The sequence below is a fragment of the Procambarus clarkii genome, chromosome 51 (assembly GCF_040958095.1).
Source record: "Procambarus clarkii isolate CNS0578487 chromosome 51, FALCON_Pclarkii_2.0, whole genome shotgun sequence".
Classification (NCBI taxonomy): domain Eukaryota; kingdom Metazoa; phylum Arthropoda; class Malacostraca; order Decapoda; family Cambaridae; genus Procambarus; species Procambarus clarkii.
The window spans coordinates 22,021,382-22,042,488 of record NC_091200.1 but is presented as its reverse complement, the minus strand read 5'-3'; the positions used below and the strand labels follow the sequence as shown (position 1 = coordinate 22,042,488).

Below are 21,107 nucleotides of genomic sequence, written 5' to 3'. Positions count from 1 at the left end.
TCAAGGAATGTGAGACCGGTAATGACAACTCTTAGTTAATAATGTTGGAGTTTAGGGCTGACCTTTGTAAATAGAATGTTCACAATGTTCATGCGAACATTAATTGGTGTTTGGGTAGACGGTTAGTCGACGTTGGGCCTGCGGACCACGTCCTGGGCAGTAGAGTGGCAGCTGCGGTCGAGTGCAGTTGTGTTTAAGCTAAGTTCTTGGTTTTTGTTATTTTAAGCCCATATAAATATTAATTTATCTGGATAGACGATTTTAGTGTATTTATGGCTTACTCCATATTCTGGTGATAGTGCTCAGGTCTCAAATAATTACTTGCATTCTATAGTATTACATGCTGATAAATATTTCTGGCTACTATTTATTTAATTGTTAAGTTGTCACCCTTAGCAAAATATATTGTTCTCCCGTTTTTATACATTGATTAATTATACCCCTAGACACCTATTGGCATGGCAGATTTTTATTGGTTCTTTACACTGTGGGGAGAAGAACATTATTTAGTCTCAAGGGTCGTGACAGTCTCCTTTATCTCCTCCACCATATTCGCCGCCGCCTCCATCATCATCACCATCACCATCACCTCTGGTGTACAAGATGGTGAGGCAGGATGAGATAACTGGACAAGGGCGTACGGAGTAAGAGAAAACAGCTGGAGGACTGTAACACGTGGGGTCCCATAAGGCTCAGTTCTGGGACCGCTGCTCATCCTGATGTGAACGACCTACCTGAGGGAGTTAGCTCGTACATGTCAATGTTTGCAGATGACGCACATCTGATGGGAAGGGTAAAAACAGAGGACTGTAGGAAGGCTACAGAAGGACCTTGGCCAACTCCAGGAGTGGTCAAACAAATGGTTGTTGGAATTCAATCCCAACAAGTGTAAGGTAATGAAAATAGGAGACAGGGAGATATCTACACCATAAGGGGAAGGCAACTACTGGAATCGGAAAAAAAGTATCTGGAAGTGGAAATAATTCCAACACTATTTCCAGAGGCATACAGAGTAAGATCGGCAACAGATGGTACACTGCCAAACATTGGAACGTTGTTAAGAAACCTAATCCACAGCTCTCGTAAAGCAATCTACACAGCCTTTGTAAAACCAATATTGGAACATGCAGTACAGTCCTGGAATTCGTATCATGTGAAGCATATAAAACAAAATTTTTAAAGCATAAAGATATTTTGTACGATTAGTGTATATATACGATGCATTTTTAGCTTCAAAACTTTACTCCAGCCGTGAATTAGGGAAAATTATCCAGATGTTTATTATAATTATTATTGTTTGTTTTAATTATCATCAGCACAGCCCCTCAGACATTTTGCATGTCTTTTGCCGCCTTCCTCCGCTTTCTCCAGTCTTCCAAAATATACGCCAAACATTTAGCCAGCATTTTACGCAGAGAACCAGACATGTTTGCGTGCGTGCAGGAGCCTAACTCGACCGAGAGGACGGACTGGACGAAACATGTTGTTGTTGTTGTTGTTATAGATTCAGCTACTCGGAACAAGTTCCAAGTAGCACGGGCTATGGTGAGCCCGTAACTTACCTAGCACAGGAGCGGGGCAAGTAGCACGGGCTATGGTGAGCCTGTGGTGGACTTACCTAGCACAGGAGCGGTGCCCGTGGACGAAACGTGAATTCCACTTTCAATGCGCGCGTCTCTCACTCTCAAGGTCCCCCCACCCTTGAAAGTGAGCCCCCCCCCCTTGAGTGTGAGGTCCACCCCTCCCCCCTTTGAGTGGGAGGTCCCCCCCCCCTTCACTCTCAAGGACCTCCGCCACCCCGAGTTGCCAAACTGTGTTGGGCCGCGGGGGTGAGGAGGCCCCCCACTTGCTTCCAGCGGTTCTCACCATATTTGGCACGAATGTATAGGCTTCACTGACATCAAAGTCGTCACTGCAGCCTCGGGTTTCACTATTGGCATATAGAAATTGTGTATTTCACTGACATAGTAGATTTCACATCACTGATTAACAGATAAGATAATGTTTATTCAGGTAAAAATACATACACTCAAAATGAGTTACAAACATAATACTGGATTTCTAGATAGAGCTAGTGCACACTATGCCTAAAGCCACTAATACGCACAGCGTTTCGGACAAGTGTGGGAAAAACACTTAAGACTCAAACTTAAATGTATTAATATGAAAGGCTTCACCGTTTCACGAGGTTTCACTATCATCACACACATCTAGACCACACTGCCTTCTCAAGCCTCACTGATATCCTAACCTTCACTGTCATCGCAGACTTCACTGACAAAGGCTTCACTGTCTCCTTAGGCTCCATGTTTTCCATTAAGAATAAAACCAACGAACAAATTTTTGAGTAAATAAAAAATAATAATAGATGTGTGAAAATCGGTAATCCCATAGTATTATTACTTTTAAACACACACACACACACACACACATTATTATAATATAATAATAATCGGGGGCCTCGCGGCTGAGTGGACGGGGGTCGTAATCCTATGGTCCAGGGATCGCTCCCCTGCGATGACGGAAACAAATAGACAAAGTTTCTTTCACCCTGATGCTTTTGTACACCTAGCAGTAAATAGGTACCTGGGAGTTAAACAGCTGCTATGGGCTGCTTCCTGGGGATGTGTGTGTACGCGGCGTTAGAAAGAAATATGTAGTAGAACATAATAGAGGAAAAATAGATTGGTTAGAAAGACGGGGTCTAAGAGCTAATAGCTCGATTCTGCAGATACAAATAGTAAATACACACACATACCCGTGTAAATGTAAAAAAAGATCAGTAAATCAGCCTAACCTTGGGAAGGGGGAAGGAAGGCCATCAATAGATCACGATAGAACTACACAATCAACCCTTGAAAGGTTGGAGGTTGAAGGTGTCGAGGCAAAACACCAGATATAAATGATAAACTTGAGCTTGGTAGTAAATACGCGTATGAGTTTAGATATAAGGATAGGTATATAAGTAAATACGTGAATTTCAGATATACGAACTATAGCCTAGCAGCAGATACAAGATAATTGTTTCAGATACAAGGATCAATATACCATTAGATCTATGGAGGAATTTACCAACAGCTGACAATATACTGTCAATACATAATACTGTATATATACTAGACACTATATAAAGAGTATGTGTATAATGCCTCGTATGGGTCAATAGGCCTTCTGCAGTTACCTTTGTTGTTGTTCTTATGTAATACGGCAATATACTGCCAATATACTAGACAATATATGAAGAGTGTGGGGTTAAAATCTGTACAACTCTATGTCCATGATACTTCAAAAATCACTGTTTTAAAAAACAAATTTAAAAAAAAATCGAAAAAGTATCTTAAGATACTTAGCAGCAGTAAACAAATACTAGTAGTTTCTTATAAAATAATAATCTCTGTTGACGTGGAGAGCGTTGAAGCCAGTACTTCAAATTCAAAATTCAAATGTTTAAATTCAAATGTTTATTTAGGTAAAGTACATACATACAAGGTGTGATACAAATAGGATCTGTATACTTAGGATTCTATATAATGAGGTCTCTCCAAGGTCGAACTAGTGACCTTCCCCAGGATATAAGCCACAACAGTTGCCTTGCTCCCGAGTACCTATTTACTACTAGGTGAACAGAGACCTTAAAACGCATGAAACGAAACATGCCCAACCATCTGTCCCGTCCGGGAATCGAACCCGGGATATCTAATTGGCAGCCGAGAACGTAGACAGTTGTACTACAAGGAGACAGCAGACATACATAGAGCTGGGGACTAACCTATAGGCAGCAGACCTACATAGAGCTGGGAACTAACCTATAGGCAGCAGACCTACATAGAGCTGGGGACTAACCTATAGGCAGCAGACCTACATAGAGCTGGGGACTAACCTATAGGCAGCAGACCTACATAGAGCTGGGAACTAACCTATAGGCAGCAGACCTACATAGAGCTGGGGACTAACAGACCCAGCGGTCGAAGGACACTTGTATTATACAGCTGCAACCTACAGTAGACCACTACAGTAGTCTTCATACAGTAGACCACTACAGTAGTCTTCATACAGTAGACCACTACAGTAGTCTTCATACAGTAGACCACTACAGTAGTCTTCATACAGTAGACCACTACAGTAGTCTTCATACAGTAGACCACTACAGTAGTCTTCATACAGTAGACCACTACAGTAGTCTTCATACAGTAGACCACTACAGTAGTCTTCATACAGTAGACCACTACAGTAGTCTTCATACAGTAGACCTGTTGTGGGTGGTGAAAATAACCCTTGGGGGCCTTTGTGACAGATGTGGTCCCTACCTGCTGGCAACAAGCACAGATGCTCTTGGGGGAGTGGGGAGGGGGGAGTGAGAGAAAGTGAGGGGTGGGGGGGGGCGTGAAGAGATAACGGATGTGAAGAAGAAATCGAGGAGTTAGAGAGAAAGGCAAGGAGAAGGGAAGGAAGAGAATTGGGCGATGAGAGAGGAGAGCGCTGAGGTCCCGCCTGGGAGAGGAGAGTTACAGTTCTAGCAGCCAGTTGTCAGACCATCCTTACTATTTGTCCAGGTCTTCCCGCAGCTTCTACAACTTGCCTGTTTATCTGGTAATTTACGAATCTAGACAACAGACATTAGGAGGCGTTTATTCCATCTGAGATCATTTATATAAATCAAGAAATGGAAGGAGTTCTGAAACCGAGACCTGTGGGACCTTGCTTTTAAGGTCACGCCTCCCTGAAGACTTCGTCTCCCTGAAGACTTCGCCTCCCTGAAGACTTCGCCTCCCTGAAGACTTCAGTTCTTTGTAACTCTTGCTTTCAATCGCTACGGTACTTGCGTGACTTCGAAGACCCTCGACCGATTTTACTATCCTAAAATAAGTCATACAGTACACTATCCGCCCTTGTATTTATGTACATATACTGGCCAGCATTCGTCAGATATTGTAGTTAAGGTGACGTACTTGTATGCATTATTGATTACTTTCACAGCTACAGCTAATCTTGCATTTGTCACTTTGTTTTCCATTGTTGAAATTAGGAAACAGACCAATTAGGCGATGAGTCACAATAACGTGGCTGAAGTATGTTGACCAGACCACACACTAGAAAATTGAAGGGACGACGACGTTTCGGTCCGTCCTGGACCATTCTCAAGTCGAAACGTCGTCGTCCCTTCAATTTCTAGTGTGTGGTCTGGTCAACAGACCAATTAGGTTTATATCCGTTTTCAATAAGAACATGAGAATAGTGGGAACGCCTGAATACCTATTTGTCTATACAAGGCAAGGCCCCTATTTACATCCACCCAAACTGTGTGTGTGTGTGTGTGTGTGTGTGTGTGTATAACCTACACTTCAAACACTCGAACAATCTCACGTCTATTATGTAAGCTGGTAATTTGTCTCAAGCAAACAACCTATGCTTGCCTAGATCAGGCAGCCAATAAGAGCATGCCAACGAAGACCTGCTGGCCGACGTTAGAAATCCCGTAGTGTGAGTGATAATGGATTTGTCTGGAGGGAGAGAGGTGTATGAGAACCCATATCACTCCTATGGAGTGGTCAGGATTATTACTTGTCCAGTAATGTGCGTTTTTCCGTTCAATTTTGAACAAATTGGTCAGCGCGAGAATTGAAGAGATTCCTGCAAGACCGTTGTTAGTTCATGGAACTTTTGGCGGCTGGGCGGTCCGTTACGACCAGGGGGGCAGCGGCCGTTACGACCAGGAGGGGCAGCGGCCGTTACGACCAGGGGGGCAGCACTAACTGGCGCCACCGGGCACAACGGCGCCCAGTTTGAACTTCCTACATACCCAATAGTGGATGCCATCTTTGACAACATCAACATCAGTTGTGTAGCAGCATGACCAACACTAGGTTAAATTGTAAACACGCAAAGTAAATTATTTTTGTTTTAAGTGAGACTTAACTAAGCTTTTTAAATTAACGTATTTGCGTAGAGCTCTTGTGCTTTCTGTTTTAGATTTATGATTTAATGCTCATACGATACCGTTGTGTACAGAGGGAACTGGATCACAGTTCCAGTTCCAGACTTGAACTGGAGGGAAGAAGGAACACAGCAGACACAACAACAACATACAAGACTAAGGGGAATTAACGAATTAGGTATAAAAGTAATGTTCAACGCAACGAACAGTAGAACAGATTAGATGAAGCTGTCTAGACCAATTCAATACACAGCTTTCAGTGTTAACATAAGCAAAACGAGTGAGACAGACATTGAAATAAGTTTATTGAGGTAAAATAGACACAAAGAGATGAGATAGCTCATCCCTTTGTGCGTATTTTACATCAATAAACTTATTTCAATGTCTGTCTCACTCGATATTGTATTAAACTACTGATGGCTGAGAATCGGGGCTTAGAAGCAGAGGCTTGATCCTGCAAGGTTCTCATAGATACACGCACTCCAGCACCTCGTCTTGATCCACAGCACAGTGGGGCGACCAGACCTGACTTACATGGTGGTGCAAGACGGGCTCAAAAGCCTTTTCCTAATGAGCACTTCCTATCGAGTCTCCTAACGCTCCCCGGCATACTGAAGGACCGCTATTTACCAGGGGCCACTACTCACCACGGGGCACTACTCACCAGGAGCCACTACTCACCAGGAGCCACTACTCACCAGGGGCCACTACTCACCAGGAGCCACTACTCACCAGGGACCACTACGCACCAGAACCCGCTTCACGCAACAAGGAAACTTTTCACACACCCGCTATGTGACCCGGTCTGTGCGTCAGAGCACCCACGACATAACCTTCTACTAAGCAGTTCTGACAGTAAGGCGGTGTTGAGTTCCAGGCATCTCGCTTGTTAGCAAATGCAAAAACTTGGGGCGGCCATTAGACAGGACAGCGGGACTTCATTGTGTATATACGACTTTACTTACAAGGTGATGACTACTTACAAAATTTGCATCATCAGCAATCCAGTGAATGAGGATTATGTTAAAAGTCCACACTGGGCGTAACACGCAGGGAATGGAACATGGCTGTTTGTTTACATCCATAAACACCTCCCTCAAGCCACCTGGCCCACTTCCCCCTCCCCCGATGCACACAGAGTCAAGATAGATACAGATATTCAGACACGTAGTATCATGGCAATTGTATTTCTCATTAAGTTTGCAGATAGACTGGAGTTAGACCTTGAGATTGAGGTGAGAGGTACATGAGCTCACACACGCATGCGTGGGATGAGCTCATGCAGGTACCCATTGCATCTTTATGGAGGTCCACCCCGTCCACCGCCATGCCAACAATATGCGTAACGACCAATATTTACCATAGATTTATCTTCACACAGATGAAAAGTGGCATAATGGAAGACTCGTAAATTCACGTGTTCCAAACTGACCCTGGCACAGGCTACATATCTGCTTGATGGAGTCCTGGGAGTTCTTCTACTCCCCAAGCCCGACCCGAGGCCAGGCTTCCCTGGAAACACAAACCGAAACTGTCTCTATTTTCCGCTTGTTACAACTTGTAATAAAGTTGTTACATCTTGGCTTAACGTGTTTATGATGTATTAGAACGTTGTTACAACTTGCTAGATTGGTTGTTATAACTGGTTAGGAAGTGTTAAAACTTGTTCGAACGTTGTAGCAACGTCGTAGTTTCGGTGTGTGTGTGTGAGAAAGGATGTATTACAAGTCAATTGACTTGTAATACATCCTTTCTCCCGTCTGGGTTACACAACCACTCGTCTATGTTACGTTAAGTACACCGTAAGGCGACCCCTGAAGAAAGGAAGTCTTTTCTTTCTTCATGAGAACAATTTATTCAATTTTTTCCTTCCGTTTTACTATTTATATATATAAATACTCTAAGCTAGGTGCTTCAGGAACGAGGCCGGATAATTCAAACTGCATAATTTTTGTTTTATATCTCAAATCTTATTTGTAGCATGTTGTGCTTTCTACAAATACCAAATGTCAGATATTTACGAATTCCAGCAGCAGTTGTGCGCTCCTCGAGGACGATAACCACCAGGTATGGCGCGAGGCTCTAACTGAAGGTCACAACTACTCGCCAGCAGCACCGCCGACCCGTCCTCCTAAAATTATAGTACTTATAGCAACTGTTTTGTCGAACGGACAAAAATGAAATGTTGCAAGCAACAATGTTCACGTTTTCTATTCAAATTATAGAGGCCACGAAAAAACTTTAAACATTCCTAGACCTAGTATCAGGCATCCATCAGTCTCAGACGACTATGGAGTTGTGCTCTGGTTGTCGGTCTGGAGTGACCTCTCCAGGGCACAAAGCCAGGGTAGGTTGATACGGAGGCGAAGCTGTCACCCATGCAGTAGGTCCCTCCTCTCCCCGACGCCGAAAGTCTCCAGTGGAAAGGCAAATGCCAATACGATTGGTTCCAGCGCCGTCGCAAGAACTGTCAGAACGAGGTTGAAGGTTATATCGAACTGCTCTAGGGGCTCCAGCTCCGGAGTTGACCTCGAAGTTGGTAAAAGAAGGCACAGGGACTCCAAACCCGGAGACCGTCGTGGTCGGGGCCGGAGAAGAACCACCCCAAGCAAGGGCAAGAACGACCCCAGCCTTCTGAAGCAGAACCTGGGCCGTACGAGCCCCAGGAAGTGGACGCCCGAGCCTAGTACATATGTCCAAGTATATGACATATGTACTATATTAGGTCTAGGGCTGGTATTTACGCCTCTGGAAGATTAAGTTAGGTTCTTTAGTTTTCCATATTTTTAGCATGCTATTTCTTTTAATTCAATACAAAAGTAAATTTATGGGGTCCAACAGTACATTTTTGTACGTTTGACAAAATAGTTATTATTACTGAATGATGGACAGCCTTTTCACAACGCCATGTCTAGAGAGACTCGTAGCGGTCCAAATGAATGGGGGGAGTAGAAGTGGTAGAAGGAAAACTCGCCTCACATGGGGTTCAGTTCTTGAACCCATTACGTGCCCCTAGTACTTTCTCCCACCACCCACGGGATGGGTATTGGGTTCATAATAACTAAACCAACTAACTCCCCAACCCACCCCTTCCCCCCCACGTCCCCTGCCAACCCCCCAGGCCAGACTACCCGTCCCTCCCCCTTCCCCCCACGTCCCCTGCCAACCCCCCAGGCCAGACTACCCGTCCCTCCCCCTTCCCCCCACGTCCCCTGCCAACCCCCCAGGCCAGACTACCCGTCCCTCCCCCTTCCCCCCACGTCCCCTGCCAACCCCCAGGCCAGACTACCCGTCCCTCCCCCTTCCCCCCACGTCCCCTGCCAACCCCCCAGGCCAGACTACCCGTCCCACCCCTTCCCCCCACGTCCCCTGCCAACCCCCCAGGCCAGCCTACCCGTCCCTCCCCCCTTCCCCCCACGTCCCCTGCCAACCCCCTGGCCAGACTACCCGTCCCACCCCTTCCCCAACTCGACACGTCCCCTCAGGCCAGTCTACCCGTCTGACAACATTCTCCAGCGTTGGGGTTCCAGGAACGTGCTAAGCGTCATAATCACATCCAGCCACCAGATGAGATAATACTCCCGAGATGTGAGCCCCGTGAGCTTAACCCTTTTAAGGATAACTTAAGTGAAGACAATCTCGAGATACTGAGGAGGTGTGAGCGTATATGCGTGTACTATAAACACAAATCTTGTGCTTGGTTGAGCTTCCAGTGCCTTTAGTGTCCCTTCCCCCCTCGTTTGATTCTCTCTCTCTTACGCCAGTCTATCACTCAATTGTATCCCTTTCTCGAGTTTCTTATATATGTAATCATCATACCCCGTGTGTTCACTCACCTATACACACTGATTTATATGTATATACTGACATACATCATCTTCAGGGGCCCCTGCTTTTATTTGGCGGGTTACCGATGACAAAATCCCTCTCGCTCCTTATTACACCTAAACTACAACTTGCCCTTCTAGCTGAGTCCTCTTGCGGTGAAGAAGTTCTTGCTCACATCCCAATGATTCATCTAAGGTGCAAGGTTTCCCCATCATGTTCTCGTTTTGACCCACTTTGCTCTCTCTAAAATGAGTGCGAATTAAGATATCACCTCTGCCCCCGTGTCGTTCCCAGCACAGTGAGGCTCAGCACCCTCGACCTTCTCTCTCAGCTCTCTCATCTCAGTTCACGGACCACTTCTGTAACAAACTGATACTTTATCTTGCTTCGCGCTTTGTTTCTGAAGTGTGTGTGTGTGTGTGTATGTCTATCAGTCTGCAGAGACGAGCTTCAGCTCCTGGGTCTCACTTTTCTAGCAGTTGTGATGCAGTGATCCGCAAAGCAATCTTCATATATCTAATTTGTAATGCATGCGAGGAGGTAACCTCAATCTTGTGTAATTTTTATTCACATACTTAATCATTACGATAGCATTTGAGCCTGTGGGCCGGCGCTGGAACGTAAGAGCTATTGAGCGCTATATCATGCTTAATTAAAAACTTACCTACTTTTCATAACTACATGGTTACTCTTGCCTACTGGACTGATAACATATCAAAGTTTTCTCTTATGATCATAACACTATGCAACTTTTGGGATCCCTGGGTAGTGTTATTTTCTAATTGCTTATGGCTCCAAAGTATAGACAATGGCTATTGCTCGCCTCACACTTTTGCTTTGACCTTTGTCTTAGACAGTTAAGGGAAGATGTCTTAAAGGTGCTTGAAGGTTTCCGACCCCTTATCCAGAGCTGTGAGTGTCACAACTCCCTCTACCAAGGGGCAAACATTGTGTTATATGCTGACGAGGAGTCACAATAACGTGGCTGAAAAATGTTGGCCAGACCACACACTAGAAAGTGAAGAGACGACGACGTTTCGGTCCGTCCTGGACCATTCTCAAGTCGATTGTGATGAGAGGAAGGAGGCAAAGGCAATAAATGCCACCAAGGCATTGTGTTACATAGTGTAATCGACGATTTTTTTTTTCACGATCTGGGGCCAGATTCACGAAGCAGTTACGCAAGCACTTACGAACGTGTACATCTTTCCTCAATCTTTGACGGCTTTGGTTACATGTGTTAAATAGTTTACAAGCAGGAAAACTTCTTAATCAACTGTTGTTATTGTTATAAACAGCCTCCCGGCGCTTCGGAGCTCATTAGCTGTTTAATAATTGTAAACAAAGCCGCCAAAGATTGAGAAAAGATGTACAGGTTCGTAAGTGCTTGCGTAACTGCTTCGTGAATCTGGCCTCTGGTATCTACTTCACATGTTGACACATGAACAACGAGTCTGTTGTCCCGGCTGTTTATGCATCAGCCTCCTGCCTCCCTCACTGCCCAAGTCGTAACCCTGGAGCTGAAGTCTCCCATAATCACGCTTTCTGCATCAATTCACCACCGCCCACGGGGTGAGTATGTAGTAGTAGTAGGCATCCATCAGTCTCGGGAGACTATGGAGTTGCGCTCTGGTTGTCGGTCTGGAGCGGCCTCACCATATTGTGAGTTAGTTACTCACAATATAGCGAGTAACTATATATATAGTTATTTATTGTGGGGTCCACAATAAATAACTCAACTGTCATGTTTTCATTCGTGGACGGTGTTATTAATTTGTCTGAACCTGTTTGGTTCGGTTCGAGTAATTATTCATCTTTGTGACAACATTTGAAGACGGGCTGGTTGGTCATCTAATCCAATGATATCTGCACATCTACATTGTTATCATATTTACGTTGCATTTAAACCTATTATGGTATTAGTTTCAACTTCCTCCACCACGTACACACAGAAAATCACACTAATGTGAAATACATCAATGAGAAGGTCCACTGGGGCTGTGAGGCGACTCGAACCCTCCGCCAAGGTATTACCAACTTATTACTCTACCACTGTATCACCACCACTGACCAGATGATGCCATGGTAGAGGCAGGGCCACTGACTTGGTCATACCTCCAACACATTCCATATGCGTGACGCCCAACCACTTGAGCCAGACGGTAGAGCGACGGTCTCGCTTCATGCAGGTCGGCGTTCAATCCCCGACCATTCAAATGGATGGGCACCATTCCATTCCCCCGTCCCATCCCAAATCCTTATCCTGACCAGTGCTATATAGTCGCAATGGCTTGATGTTTTCCCCACCATTTGGTCACCGCTTGGTCCGGGAGACATCTCCCGTCACGCAGGGTGCAGTTGCGCCTCCACAGATCTCCAGTATCATCTTTTGATACTGGTAATGGCTCGAAAGGGCCACCACTTACGGGCTATTCATGCCCGTGCCACCTCTTGGGTGGCTTAATCTTCATCAATCATCAATCAATGTTTTCCCCGCCAGAGACGAGGCTCACCATAGCCCGTGCTACCTGCCCCGCTCCTGTGCCAGGTAAGTCCACTACGGGCTCACCATAGCCAGTGTTACTTGGAACTTATGTTCCGAGTAGCTGAATCTAAAACAACAACAACAAGATGTTTTCCCCTGATAATTCCCTCCCTCCATATGCGTGCGTGCGTGCGTGCGTGCGTGCGTGCGTGCGGAGGGGGAGCACGCCACAATAGTAACCATCCAGACTGGGAACAATAGACCAGAGCACCAAGCCTCTTGGCCGTGTTCAACACTGTAATGACCGAGTTTACACACTCCGTACATTCTTCCGCATATATATTGCGTTAATAATATTCCGAGTGATGTCACTGCAGGAACTGAACTAAATTAATGACCAGATTACTTCCACGTTTTGAAGTAAGTTTTTTATCCTGAAATTATATATATATAATTAATTTTCTATCGACTTATCGAATACCAAAACCTTCCAAGAAAATGTGTGACTAAGAAACTCTCATTAAAGGAATTGTCTCCGTGTACCGAAACACTTAACTGCCTAAACAAGCCTCTTAATATCTCATACATAAGTGAGTTATTAACCTACACACCACACGTATGATCCGGTGACCTTGGCAACGCTGTTCCTGTAACCCCCCCTTCCCCCCACCTCACCGTGTTCGAATGGTCGCATATGTGAACGGCCTAAGATTCGGACGTTGAGAAAAATAATAAAAAGCTCTGCGTCGATATGAAAGTTTTCTGGTGAAGGCAAGCTATTTCCGTCGCATAAAACGAAGTGCATCTGTTATTAGGCTCTCTGAGGAAGGTTGAGTGAAGGAGGAGGATAGGGAATAAAAGGCGGTCAATGTTACCTAAGGAAACAGGTTCGACAAATAATGCACCTCCGAAAAAAAAATACGCGAGGAACTCTCAAAGTTCACATCATTTTGCTGTTTTTACTTGCTGCACAACACGCCCAAAGGTTCCAGAGGCAAGCCCACGTTTTTACATCGAATAGGTTAGTGTGACATCGAACAGCACTATTTATAAAAATGTATCAATTTTGTTTGTGTGGGGGTTGGTCTGTCCGGCACGAATACCAAGGAAGGTCAGTCACGGGGGAGGAGGTAACCGGGAAGCTCGCTGCTGGCTGCTGGTGTCATTGTTGTGACTGCTTTAACGGCCTGATGAACTGGATGAGTCAGCGAGACACGGAACCCATCTTCACAACACCTACACTCACCCGTGCACCACCTGTTTACAGTTCCAGCTCTTGGCACAATCTTCTTGATATATATACACACAGTGTGTGAAGCAAGTCATGCTTTTAAGATATGAAAATAAGGTGCAGTTTCATCTGCCTGCAGGTATTCTTCCGTCGGTGATCGTAGCGGTCAATGCCAGCCTTGCAGGTATCTTATTTCCGGTTTAATGCGCGGTATTAGGTTAGGTCAATTGGGCTAAGCAATTAGATTTCCAGTAGTTGGCCTATATATAAAACTTGAGTGAATATGACGATTGTTTCTACAACTAATTACTGGCTTTTTAAGAAATATAAATACGAAAAGTCATACAATGTACCGTTCCCATTTTTAATAAATCTATTATTATTCTTTAATGTGCATTACCAGGGGTCGAGGCCATGCGCACTCTGGAAACCTTACCGCCAATTATCCGCGTAACATTTACAACAATGTGCTGTACTTGTGAACTGAAAGTGTAAACATTATCTTTTAGTTCTAGCATCCAATAGCACTTAAACAAAGAATTATTATAATTACAAATGGCGCTGTTGGGCTTACCCTGCAGGTGTCGCTGTGAGTGTCTGGTCTGGTGCCGTCAGGGGAGCTCTTGCCTGAAGATGTGTCGGGGCGGCCTGGGTCCAGTCGGCCTGGGTCCAGCCGGCCTGGGTCTAACGAGGGTACGTGACTCTTACAGAACACCCGGCTGTCCTTAGAGTCTAGTGGGCTCCTAAAGAACGTCTTCAGCGTGAGCCTAACCCCACATCTATGGCACTTGAAGCAGGAACTGTGGTAGACGAGCCTAAGGGTGGGCTCTGTGCGCTCCTGAAGGTAGACGGGCTCTCCGCATCGAACACAGGGAGGTTCGAAGAGTGAGCACCGTGTCCTGGGTTTGAACACAATATCTGGCGCCTCTATGTTGAGGGTGGCCAGCTTGTCGAGGATGGCTTGGTCACTAGGGGTCACTGGCTGTCGGACTGCGGGCACCGAGTTGGGATCGGTGACGCTCTCTTTTTTCACGCTGTTGCTCCTGATGAGGAAGGAAAATCTTTTGGTGGGCATGTTGGTCGTGCCGGACGTTTGGAGGTTTTCACTCTGGGTTTCTGTGTCACCATTGTTGAGCTTGTTCCAGTTTTGTTTGTACTTTGGTTCCTCGTCCACGACTGTAATTATCTGAGGTTCGACTACTCTCTGTCTTGTGGAGTAGTGTTTGCGCTGAGTGGTTTCTGTGCCCACCGGAACGGGGGCGGCGAGGGAAGGCGCCAGGGTACACATGAGCGATGACACACACGAAGGAGCAGTCACACAAACGTGCGGCGCCCGCAGCTGCTCAGCCCAGACTGGTCCGCGCTTTGTTGGCTCTGGCTTGCCAGACCCACCTCCGAGTGAGTCGCCCCAGCCCCACGGGGGAAGCAAGAGGGGAGGTGCTACTCCATGGAAGATCTGGCTACCTTCGGGGTCTGCAGCTTCGTTGGCTACCCACAGTTCTTCGTCCTCCTTTTCCCGTTGATCACGGCAGGGAATGTAGCTATAAACGATACTATCACCACCGCAACTGCTGCTGTCTGAGGTATGACGCAGCCGATATAGCTCCTCGCGGAGCTTGCACCCTAGGGAAGCGCCTTCCGCTCTAGACAACACAGATTTGATTGTATTTCCTGTAATATCTAGGACAATGTGACGGGCGGAAGTAATTCTGCCGACAGAGTCACTCTCATTAGTATCCGACAAGTGCTGATTGTCGTCTCCCCAGGGCAGTGAATTATCTTCGCTGATGGACAGCAAGGCACCTTCAAGGTTGTGACGGTTTGGAATTCTTGGATTCCCTTGCAGCTCTTCGTCTGAATCTTGGCCTAACCAGTTGTGGCGTGGAGCTTCAGAGTCCTCGCTGGTGCTCTCGTTCTCCAGCTCCGTCACCGTGTAGGCGCTGGAGAAGGAAGTAGGTGTGGAGCCTCGATCGCCCTCTAGCTCAAGGTGCGCAGGTTGTTGGAGTATGGGTGACGAGGGAGGAATGACTCGCCACTCAAGAGTCATCGTTGTGTCTGTAGAGTCATCAGTGACTTTTACCTCGTTAGTCTGTAATGAGGAAACTTCCCGGAGGACTCCCTCGGTGCCATGCTCCCGAGACTCACTACTCTTATCGTCCTCAGTCGCCCCAGGGATGTGTAGCAGGAGCCGGTTGTGTAGTTTGTTCTCACCGATAGCGATGGTGGTGGCATGGTGAGACACAGGCCTCCCTTCTACCTCAATTATGTTGCTCAAGCCCGAATCAGATTCTGATAATGACGAGACAGAAGAGGTGAGTGAAGAATCTGACTCATCGTCGGAAGTATCCAGCTGCTGTTGGCAGCCAGGGTCAGACACCATGAACACCGCCCCAGTCACCCCAACATTCTGGTCGATAATGCTACATTTTCTAACTAGTCCCCTCGATGTATGAATGTTTGGCAGATCACGTCTTTCAGCCGGAAAGGTTGAAGGTGTGTCTGTTGTCATTCCATAGACACGTTGTTGTAATTCATTGAAGTTCGCATATAAATCTTCGGACTTTGGGTTCGTCTTAGACACTGTGCACTGGCATAGTCTGTCTTGGGTGACGTTACCCCGTGAGAATCTCCGCTGGCAAAATATGCATTCTTGTTTATGCTTGGTTGTTGTCTTCAGATCTTCGACGCCTAATCTTAAGGCAGCCTCCTCAACAAAGTTCTTAATAAGAGATTCATTCACCTCTACCACAGTCACATGCGACATTTTGACGCAAGTGCTGTGTACATCAAACTGTTTTATAATAATATATTGTTGGCATTATCTTTAACACCGATCAAGGGACGGTCAAACTCCTAGGCTCATTTCATTCACTATTTGTGTTAATATTTTGGATGTACCAAATCTTTCACTAAGGCTGGTTGAACTGGCTTCAGCAGAGGCAGAAAGGGAAGGCCTTACAGTGCCAAGACCAAGTGTCAGGGAAGGAAGATTTTCGGACAAATTTTAGAGAATGCCGGGAAGAACAATTATTTCTTATCCAAATGTCTAAACAAGTGACCTTAGACTGATAATTTTAATGGATAATTGTTCCACGAGAGTCACAAACTGGAACAGGATCTTGTATTCAAGATAAAGCAAAAGTCTGGAGTGCAGTAAACGCCCTGCCCACCGCTGGAGTCTGGAAGTTGCCTTGAGAGTTGGTGCAATGTCTCGGACTCTGCAACAAGAGAGAAAATAAGGCACATTAGAAATTAATTTATTTGGTTCACGAGTCTTGGGCGTGGCATGGTGGGTAGTGGGCGTGGCATGGTGGGCAGTGGGCGTGGTATGGTGGGGAGTGGGTGTGGTATGGTGGGGAGTGGGCGTGGCATGGTGGGCAGTGGGCGTAGCATGGTAGGGAGTGGGCGTGGCATGGTGGGGAGTAGGCGTGGCATTGTGGGGAGTGGGCGTGGCATGGTGGGAGTGGGCGTGGCATGGTGGGGAGTGGGCGTGGCATGGTGGGGAGTGGGCGTGGCAGGGTGGGGAGTGGGCGTGGCATGGTGGGGAGTGGGCGTGGTATGGTGGGAGATTGCTAGTAGATCTTTACTCGTGGAATGTTAAACACTTTTCTAATCCACATACCATGTTCAAATCCGGATGACTCTCCCTCCCTCTGGACAGTTGTCAAGCAGCTGGAAAAGCATAACATGTAACTACCTTTTCTTGGCATAGTTACGCAGCCAGAAAGTACTGAAGGAGCCGAGTGGCGGAAGAGGGCTCACCCGTACCCAAACAAAAGCCACCTTGAAGGGGGATACTGAAGTATAGCGAGGCGGGAGGCGCGCCAAGCCTACGGGCCGTCGTACACTATCCCAGCCATCGCCAGTTACTCCAGCACTGCTTTCTTGACAGTGTTAGACGGAACAAATACAGTAAGTTGTAAGTGAGGGTTGACATCACAACCGCTGCCATAAAATTCGTGCAACGTTCCACTAATCCTTTAGAAGTTTCCCCGGGTTACTGCGCACGCGCTGTTGCTCATTCTCTGGCACGCGCGCTCTCCCTAGCCATCTGTCGCTCTAGTCGCCTTCCCAAATAACTTTTTAGCCGCTCATGATAACTGGGATGAGTTATTTTGACCGTAGCGGGGAACTGTGTGGGTGGAAGGAGGGAGGGAATTATCAGAGGGAAAGCGGAGTGTTGTGGTTGGACTTCCTGTGGAGAGCTGGACCAGTGTGGTGGTGAGAGGGCCACTCCACACCCCGGGCCACTCCACACCCCGGGCCACTCCACACCCCGGGCCACTCCACACCCCGGGCCACTCCACACCCCGGGCCACTCCACACCCCGGGCCACTCCACACCCCGGGCCACTCCACACCCCGGGCCACTCCACACCCCGGGCCACTCCACACCCCGGGCCACTCCACACCCCGGGCCACTCCACACCCCGGGCCACTCCACACCCCGGGCCACTCCACACCCCAGGCCACTCCACATCCCGGGCCACTCCACATCCCGGGCCACTCCACACCCCGGGCCACTCCACACCCCAGGCCACTCCACACCCCGGGCCACTCCACACCCCAGGCCACTCCACATCCCGGGCCACTCCACACCCCGGGCCACTCCACACCCCGGGCCACTCCACACCCCAGGCCACTCCACACCCCAGGCCACTCCACACCCCGGGCCACAAATATCAAACAGATGCAGCGGCTTTCTCGTTCTAAAATAATATTTACATATTTTTTTTCCTTCCGTCGCAAAAGTTACATTTCGAGCATAAACCCCTTCAAGAGGAGTCTTTATGGCATGCTGAGACCTCCACGCATGCTTCACTGCCTCCCGAGCCCTGGCTTGCAGGAACAAATATTAACAACGCGATCAAGTAGGTAACATTGAAACGCCAGCCCCTCTGCCATTAACTTCAAGGAGCTTAATCGTGCTAAAAATAAGGAAGTGTCTACAGTAAAAGGGAATAAGACAATATTGGGACATCTGGTAAAAGAGGAGTTAGTCTTGTGAGCGCAACGTGTTGACGAAGATGATACTGGGGCAGGCAGCCAGTTATTGGGTCAAGGGCAGGTAATGCCACCTTCACCTGCTGGGGGGAGAAGGGGCGCTGCTGGTGCCACCTTCACCTGCTGGGGGGAGAGGGGGCGCTGCTGGTGCCACCTTCACCTGCTGGGGGGAGAGGGGGCGCTGCTGGTGCCACCTTCACCTGCTGGGGGGAGAGGGGTTGAGTGCTGCTGGTGCCACCTTCACCTGCTGAGGGGGAAGTGGTTGAGTACTGTGGGTGTCACCTTCACCTGCTGGGAGGTAGGTGAAAGTAAAGAGCTTTCATCAGAAACAATCTGTGACAATGAACTACGTAGCGTTTAAAACGTCTATGTAGATATATATACATTCCTGAGGGAAGACACAGCCTCTGTAACACACACTGTCCCAGGCTAACCAAACTATTACCTATGGATTTGTATTGATTTTTTATACTAAACACACTACATTTAATTCTCCAAAAATGATAAACTTTACTAATGAAGCAATAGAACTTCCTGAAGACCATATATCCATACTATCACTCACATGAACAATCCCTGAATTTAGTAATTTCTTCGACAATAGGAACAACTCCACGTAGAATGTGTTAAATACAAGCCAATGTAAATGTTGCAGGCAACTATACCAGTTCTATATCTTGTCCTCAAAGCAGAAAACTAATCTCAGTTATTCCTAATTTAGGAAAGTACTGGTGTGTGTGTGAGCGGGAGCCAACACCATGGAAGACCTCCGAGGGGTAACGGTACTACTAAAAAAGTAGATCATGTTGTGAGTAACAAAACAAGTAGAGACCAGTAACCATCCTCCACACGCCGAGGAGGCCCCTGACATGCGGGGGTTTTGTTTACAGAGGTGCGTAGTACAGGAACACACGACAGCTGACTCCTCTTAGCAGGCGGAGAACTTTCCCATCCCATAACTCATGGTTCTGTTATTAGCAATTTTTGCCTCAGACCCCGAAGGAGCACCAACGATGCTCTAACCCCGCTTAATCAAGGCACTCCCTTATCTCGCTTAGTGTACCATAGTGTACCATAGCTAAGCCCTTGGTCAGACATTCCTGCCCCTGCCATTGAAAGGTACTGAATGCTGTAGTGTTACCATTGAATTGTCCATTGCTTTTAGCTATTAAAACTAATTACGATTTCCAAGTCTAACCAAGTGAATGCTTTCCGCCCAGTTTCCCTTACTATCTGCCTTCGTAAACCATTCGAAAGAATTGTCATAAATCGTCTCCTCCACAGAATAAGAACCATGTTCTCCCCCCCCTTCCCCCAGACACATGACTTCCCCCAGACACATGACTTCCCCCAGACACATGACTTCCCCCAGACACATGACTTCATGCTGGTGTGCATCGTTGCATGACCACATTTCTCACCCTGCACACTAAAAAATCATGTACCACCTTCCTAGATCTCAAGTTTGTCTTTGGCATTGCATAGCAACATGTTATTGGGTCTCGGTCGTACAGTTTCGTTCTCGACTCTCAGTTGGGAATCTCTGGTTCGAATCCCGGGCGGGACAGAAATGGTTGGGCGCATCACCTAATGTACCTGTTCACCTAGCAGTAAGTGGGTACCCAGGAGTTAGTCAGCATGTTGTGGGGTTGCATCCTGGGCGGGGTCAGTAATTTGACATCAAGGAGGGGTTGGGGTCTCGATAAAATCCTAATGTGTATAAATACACTCTGGCTGCCTGTCCCCCAACACAATTAATTCAATTATATTGCATAATTAAATAACTGTTATTATTATAATTATTCATCTTCTCCAGTCCTTACCTCTTATTATGAGAAACGGTGAATACTGAACTAAAAATAAAATCCATCTTTAGCTAAATGCTAACAAACTCACACACAACATTGATAAAACCTTCTATATTCTGTTAATTATTAAATCCACTGATCAAATTAACCTGAGAATTTACAATATCCACATTAGTAACAGTAGATGGTGAATTCCAAGTTGTTCTCATTTATAAGTTGAATTTCCAGTGCTATATACTGAGCATATTAAATATAGCAAAAAAAACTAAATCCCCAGCCCGTCCAAGTGGTTGAACACCATTCCTTTCCCCCCGTCCCATCCCAAATCCTTATCCTGACCCCTTCCAAGTGCTATATAGTCGTAATGGCTTGGCACTTCCCCCTGATAGTTCCCCTTCCCCCTTGTAAGGCTTTATTGCTCGCTCATCTATCCTTATCGCACCTGTGGCACCTGTGGCTGATGTTCTACTACCCAATATTATCTACAACCTCCAATTGCTCAGCACAAACCAGCAATTAGAAGAATAACAAGCACTCGGCCAGCTTACTTAAATCTTTGAATATGTTAGATATTAAGTCACTACATATCCTCTCAAGTGTACTCTATATACAACAATGAACTACAATTACACCCAAAAATCGCAATAGCGTGATGCATCAAATGACCAAATTTGTTCATTTGATGCATCACGCTATTGTGATTTCTGTGTGTAATGAAGTAAGGGCGAAGAGGTAGAACGGTCTATAGACATAGCTCGAGTGCATGGGGGAGTTGTGTAAAACCCTGGTTTGTGTCTCGGAGAGGCTGCAGGATCCA

At 46.6% G+C, this 21,107-nt stretch overlaps 1 protein-coding gene across 1 annotated transcript in view; it reads right to left on the bottom strand.

The window, feature by feature from the left end:
- The window catches only part of LOC138351924 (uncharacterized), a 30,126-nt gene extending 13,777 nt beyond the window's left edge, over positions 1 to 16,349 (bottom strand). Inside the window, exon 1 of the mRNA XM_069304093.1 lies at positions 14,054 to 16,349. Coding sequence (XP_069160194.1) covers positions 14,054 to 16,243 — 2,190 coding nt within the window. The 5' untranslated portion in view covers positions 16,244 to 16,349. The remainder of the gene's footprint in view (positions 1 to 14,053) is intronic.
- Between the last annotated feature and the right edge of the window lie 4,758 nt (positions 16,350 to 21,107).